The sequence below is a fragment of the Gossypium hirsutum genome, chromosome A03 (genome assembly GCF_007990345.1).
Source record: "Gossypium hirsutum isolate 1008001.06 chromosome A03, Gossypium_hirsutum_v2.1, whole genome shotgun sequence".
NCBI lineage: Eukaryota > Viridiplantae > Streptophyta > Magnoliopsida > Malvales > Malvaceae > Gossypium > Gossypium hirsutum.
Window position 1 is genome coordinate 17,939,636 of NC_053426.1, and position 6,663 is coordinate 17,946,298.

The 6,663-nt window shown below is 29.5% G+C and overlaps 1 protein-coding gene across 3 annotated transcripts; it reads right to left on the reverse strand.

The window, feature by feature from the left end:
- Positions 1–1,398: 1,398 nt before the first annotated feature.
- On the reverse strand, positions 1,399–4,266 carry LOC107886140 (eukaryotic peptide chain release factor subunit 1-3). Of its 3 annotated transcripts, none has more exons than XM_016809984.2 (3): positions 4,109–4,266; positions 1,895–3,369; positions 1,399–1,800 (listed from the first exon to the last, which is right to left on the reverse strand). In XM_016809984.2, exon 2 carries the CDS (start codon positions 3,332–3,334, stop codon positions 2,024–2,026), a length of 1,311 nt encoding a protein of 436 aa, XP_016665473.2. In that variant the 5' UTR covers positions 3,335–3,369; positions 4,109–4,266; the 3' UTR covers positions 1,399–1,800; positions 1,895–2,023. The 3 variants fall into 3 exon arrangements, with proteins under 3 accessions (XP_016665473.2, XP_016665474.2, XP_040952673.1); XM_016809985.2 differs by having other exon boundaries at positions 1,399–1,822; positions 4,109–4,262; XM_041096739.1 differs by having other exon boundaries at positions 1,399–1,836; positions 4,109–4,262.
- Positions 4,267–6,663: the final 2,397 nt, after the last annotated feature.

The following is a 6,663-nucleotide window of genomic DNA, read 5'->3' on the forward strand; positions in this document are numbered from 1 at the left end:
AAAAAATCATTAAAAAAAACTCTAAACCTAAATAGTAATAATTTTATTTATATCTACTATTTATATTATTAAATTAATTTTCACATTTTTTACTATTTATATTATTGAATTGTTTAATTATATTAAATCTTTATAAATTTATGTTAAAATTAAATTATTAATGATGCCATAAAATATTCGTGTTAAAATTTTATGTTGCTATCAATTTTACATTTTATCTTTAAGATAACTTTTATTAAAAAATCATATTTTTTATATTTAATATATTTTTTAATTTCAAAATACATAATGACAAGAATCAAAAGATATTGAAGCTATAACAAGAGAAAAAATTGTGACCATTTATAGTCATTGGAAGCTTTGCTAACAAACTTGTATCAATACAACTCATAAGATATATGGGTAGAAGGACTTGTTTCGGTAGAAGTAGACTTGTATGGTTATAAGTCCCCCTAATTATCATTAGAAGTCTTGGAGATATGCTTGGAGTGCTCTTTGACTCACTTCTACAAGTAGAACTTCTCCCAAATATCAATATAACTTTTCATACTTGTATAAAATGAATTTAGAGTATAAATATTTTAAATTGACTCAAAAACATTTATATAAATTAAAACATATTTAAAACATATTTTGAAGTTCTTTTACAAGTCTTTGGAATGTTTTAAAAATATTTAACAGAATTTCCATGGTTTTCACCAAATGATTGAGGAAATATAAATTAAAATTTCTTAATATTATTATATCAAAAGCTTAGAAATTAAAGCTAACAATATATAATACTAAAATCTAACTCACCCATGACATGATGAAAAAATAAATATTTCATATATAAAAATTATATTTACTAAAAACAATATTTGAAATAACTAATTGATTTTACAATATTAAAATTTAAAATTCAAATATCATATTTTTTAAAATATAAAATAATTCAAATAGGTATTTGATTTATCATATATTAAGATTTATAGATTTACCATACCCCCAATGTTGGTAGAAAAAGTAAATATGTGAAATCTAAAAATTATAATGCAAATATTAATTGATGCTTTTAAAAAATAAAATATATTAAACATAATGATATAAAATATATATTTATTATTTTGTCTAATTATTAATTAAAAAACATGAGTTAAAAATAAAATAAAACTTGAACAAAAAACAAAAGCTTTAAAGCTAGCTGAATTAAACAGAAAAAGAAAAAGAAAAAAAAAAGCTAGAGGTAGGATTTGAATTTGGGGCACGTAAACGAAAACCACAAACCTTTTACCATGCAGCCAAATAATAAGTTACCACATTTGGGTTTAGGTAGTGTTTTGTCCCGAATAATCTTGAAAGGGAACTAAACCTTTTACCACTAATTTTGCCCCCAAAATATCAAACACCAGTGAGAAGTAAGACATCATTACTAGCTCTGCGTTCAGATATTATAAAAGCATGTGAACAAGTATAGAAATTAAGCACACAGTTTACATCGTCTGCGAGATAGAATTAAGCATACAAACCAAACCAAACCAAACCAAACCAAACTTATTCAACCAAATGCCAACGCGGCGGTATTAACACTACCTAATTTCTAGAAAATAGAAACAAACATAATAATAGCTCCATACAACCACTGCCTTGTGCCCAAGGCAATGTTCAACCACATATATGAGTGAAGTGCCAGTTTTTAATATATGCAAGGCCCTGGTCGAAGAAAATAGAAAGGAAGCTCCCATGGAATCTCCAGCAAGTTTGATGTAAATCTTCCCAGCTAAGCCTTTACAAATTTTAGCTGCTGCTCATTATTCGCTCCTGCAACATCACCGAGTAAAACCTGCTGGACATCAACTATGGAACTATAAAGAGTAGAGAGTAGAGTAAAACCAAAACAGCGTAAAACCCAAACCTTAATTAGATGCGAGGGAAACTTTGAGGGCATTGTGAGCAGTAGTATCCGCGACAGCCCGAGCGCCGGTGCAGGCTTGCTTTTGACCCCATCATCCTGCACCGTTAATGGGGTTGATTTGATTGATTGCTATTCAGAATCATCATATACTTCTTCATCAGAAAATTCATCAAATGATCGCATGTCTAGTTGGTATCGAAGGATGCCTCCAATACCGCCAAACCCACGGCAGAACTGAGAACCCTCCTGGGATTTGTTGGTAACAAACTCAAGGCTACAGCCAAACTGCCTGTAGTCATTAGCAAACCACTCTAAGAGTGGCATCTTCTCAACAACCTCCAGATCTGCAGAGCTGACTGGATCGCGGAAGTTGCTCTCATTGGCTTCCTGCTCCTTGTTTAAATGTTTTATGGTAATTTCACCAGTAGTGCTATTCTTCAGCTGATACCGATTTATGTCCAGATTTTCCCACACTATAAGTGTCTCAACTGCTCCCATCTCCAACGCCTTCAGTGTGTCATCCACTCCAAAAACATACTTCCCAGTATCTTGACTGATCTCCTCAAAGTATTTCCCTATTAAGCGCTTCTCCTGTATGAATTTCACATTCGCCAGGATTTCAGAGGAAAGCTCAATTGCCTGGTTGAAACCATTCTCTCCTCCATAAGAGACATCAACCACATTCAGAATCTTAGCCTGAAGCCGCTGATCAAACATATCAGATTGACTCAGCTCAGTTTTGAAATCAGCTGATCCAGCCAATATTAATCCAGATACATTAGGCTGGCTGGTGGAAGGGTTGATAAAAAATTGAGTAGCAAGTTCAGCTGTCTTCCTCACATAGTTGTGGCGCTTTTCCATTCGAAGTCGAGCAAAACGAAGGGCTGATTGTCCACCTCTCCCATGCTTCTTTGGAAGATCAACACTGAACTTATGAAGTACCTCCCTGGTGTTACCACTTAATGTCCCAAAAAGAGTTCCGTTACCATCCATCACAATAAAACCAAACTTATCATCCGACTCCAAAAGTTCATTCAGTGCCTCCGTGTGAAACTTGTTGTCACAGAGATAAAGAGAAGCATTTATAGGCCTGAAAGGCTCAAAATCAATTGTGACTTTCTTTTCTTTCCCATCATCAGTCACAATTGTTCCAGTGTAGAGCACAAGTCCGTTGGGAGGAACCTTACTATAAAGTTTGAGCCTCTGCTGAGCAGATGTGATTGCACCTAACACAGATTGACGGTTGACTCTGCTTTTGATGTTTGAAGCTGTTCCAAATTCATCTCCCAGCATCTTGGTAACCCTTGAAATCTGATCACGTGGAGGCATTATGAGAGATATCATGCTGGTGCCGTTGCCTCTAGCGGCTTCAAGTGCTTTAATAAGCTTCTTGATCTTCCATATCTCAATATTCTTGTCACTCTCGTGACCGTCTGCCATCACTAGGTAAAGTAGTAACTTCCGAAAACAGAAAGCTGCAAAAATTACCCAGAAGCCCAACAAATTGTTTTAAAAAGCTATAACTCAAATCAAAATTATTCAAATCTACCACTAAGGGCATCAAAAAAAGATAAATCAATAAACAAAAAATCTTCAAATGTCAAATCAACAAATAAAAGATCTAGATCAAATAAACAGACGAAGAAAAACAAATCATAATCACGATCTTGTATCAGGTAAAATCAAACATTAGGAAAAGAAACTGCATTTATAACCTTCGCTTACGACACATCAAATTTATTTATACACACAAAAGCATATTCGAATGACCTAAAAATAATTGCGACAAATTATTATTGTCAAACGCGGTAATACTTCAAAGAGCCATCAAAATTCACAAACATTAAATAAACAAATACACATCAAAGCATATACTTAATCCAAACAAACAAAAAATAATAACAAAGATGTTAAATACTACAAAAAACAGAAAGAAATACTTGTAAAAAATATATATTCCCAATTTTATTTTTTTTCAAAATTAGACCTCCCTACCAACGTAATCATTTTAACAAATTCTGATTGCAACTAATCAAATTTCCAATAAAGCAATAATAAATTGCTAATATTAAAAAAAAGATAATCGAAAACAATAGAAAAAGTTGAGCGCCATATCTGAAATTTCTCCGCCGATCAAATTAGAAATCAGATGGAGATCCAATATAAAAAATTAAAAGACAAACAAATAAATAAATCAAAAAGAAAAACATGAACCTGAGGATTAATCGGCTTGAACGGATTGAAGAAGAGGCTGCAAATTTGCAAGCTTGGTTGAGAGCCAAACGCAGCCGATAATAATATTCTAATCGGCACGGCTACGCAAGTTCCTTTATATAGACACGAAGCAGCGGCCCTAGAACCTTGTACTGGTAGAATTGTAATTTTATATATTTCCTACCATATTTATTTATTTATTTATATACAATTAAAGGAAAAAGATTAAAGAGATTCTGGCTGCTCTTTTTTTCTTTTTCTTTTTCTAATATAACTTTTATGGTTACCGAATTTATCATTTAAAATATTTTTTTTATTTATAAATTTTATTGTATCTTATTTTATATATATATATTATATTACAAAATGTAAAATTCAATTTTAAGTTCAAAATCTATTTAAATGCTACGAGAATTATTTAAATTTTAAAATTAATTAATAATTTTAGAATTTTGTAATAATTTTTTAAAAAAAATTATATATGTGATAAGATCATAGAATAAAAAAAACTGATAGGATTTTTGTGAATTTTAGAGAATCAAACCAAAGTTAAATTATATATATGTTCTTTTTTTTAATATTTATGATTTTAACCTTTATTTTTATATATATTTATAAGAATACATTATTTTTTGAGAAAGAAACTTGAAATGCATTGATAGAAAGTTAAAACCACTAAATTTTAAATTTCTACTATAAAATAACATTAAATAGTAGTATAGAGTAGTAGGATCGAATTCACAGGGACTAATTATCCGATTTAGTCTTTTTTTTGGTGATCAGAATTATTGTCGCGGTATAATTATGCTCACGACCTGTGCGTTGCAAACCATAACTAAATCAACTCTGAGAGATAAATTTATATTTTCCCATATATCAGAGAGATAATAAATATAAAATTGCAAAATATTTAATATGGATTAATATCTCACGATTACTTTGTCGGAGCGGTAACCAAGCTAAGGCTAAAAGGACTTAGTTAATTATGAAATAAGTCATACTAGATGGAGTATGGAAGAGACTTTTAATGAAAATTGTGAAAAGTAGAAAGAGGAAAGGGCTTGGAAGGCAAATAAATTAAAATGTTGAAAGTAAAGGAAAGAAAAAAAAATGGCAGAATGAAGCCCTGACGCCAGAAATGAAAAAGAAAAAGAAAAGAATTTATTAATTTCAAAAGCTAAGTTTGCTCAGGTATTTATACACATTTTTAGCACTAAAATTTAACTAGATTTTCCTTAAACATTATCACTACATAAATCAAAATTTTAAAAATCAAATTTAAATTAAAAATCAAATTTAAACGAATTACAGAATTTTAACAATATAAAAATAATTTAATATTTATCTGGCCAATTTCAAATTTTTAATCTTTATCCAGCCAACTTCAAATCTTCAATCTTTCAATCTATCCCTCCTCTTTGTTTTTTGTTCTAATTTAGTCTTTTTTTGTTTGATTTTAAATTTTAGCACACCAACTTTATTCCTAATAAAAAAAATTCAAATTTAGTAGCACCTTATTCGATAATTAGCCAAAAATAGATGCATTAAAAATACAAATTTATATTACTATCACGCATCATATAGAGCGTATTTTCACTAAAAATTAATAATTTAGTTTTTTTTTTGTTAGATAGTTAAGTATTAATGCTTTTGTCCTTGAGTCCTGAGTTTGATTCCTCTTCTAATTACATTTGTATTTTTTATTTCATGTTGTTTCAAATTTTTTTCTATTTTTAATTAATATTTTTAACATATTAACTTTTTTTGTTAGATGGTTAGATAATTGTGATTTCATTATTAAGTTCTGGGTTCAAATTCTCTTATAAGCATTTTAATATGTATTTTTTATTTGTTGTTTAATTTTTTTATTTTTAATTAATGTTTATAATTAATAAATATATTATTTTTGTTATGAAATAATGAAAGGAAAGAACAAACTAAAGAGAAAATATCAATACAAAGAAGTAATACAATAGAAGATAAACAAGAGAACTTTTTATAGACCTTCTAACATAATACAATCTCTTAAGTTACAAAGAATAAATAGATGTTTAATTACTACATAAAACCTTCATAATCCATTGGGGGTTGCTACAATGGAGGTTACAACTTTGAGAGTTATGGACATCCATAATAAAGTAATATTTATAACAGTTTTCAAGTTTTTTAATTAATAACTCTTTATATGTAATTATTTTTTAAAAACATCAATGATAAATGCTAAAAGTAGCATGTTTTAACCTCATTCTTAATATGTTTTTGGGTGATTATTTTATGTTAATTGTGAACTAATACTTTAAAATCATGTTTTAATGCTTAATAGAGCATTTTGGAGCAAAAAGAGAGAAAATCGGATCGTTGGAGAAAGCTACAGGAGCCACATGGGCTGAATCATTTCACACGGCCTACCACATGGCACATGGGCTTGTAGTAGGCCATGTTGATACACGGGATTTTGTACCAAATAGCAGAAAATCTCAATTTATAAGTTTTTCAGGCATTCTATTGCGTATATATGACAAAAATAAGAAAATAGGAGTGAGTCGTCATAGAAT

Coding starts and splice junctions, on each gene's coding strand:
- LOC107886140 (XM_016809984.2), bottom strand. CDS start 3,334: ATGGCAGACGGTCACGAGAGTGACAAGAATATTGAGATATGGAAGATC.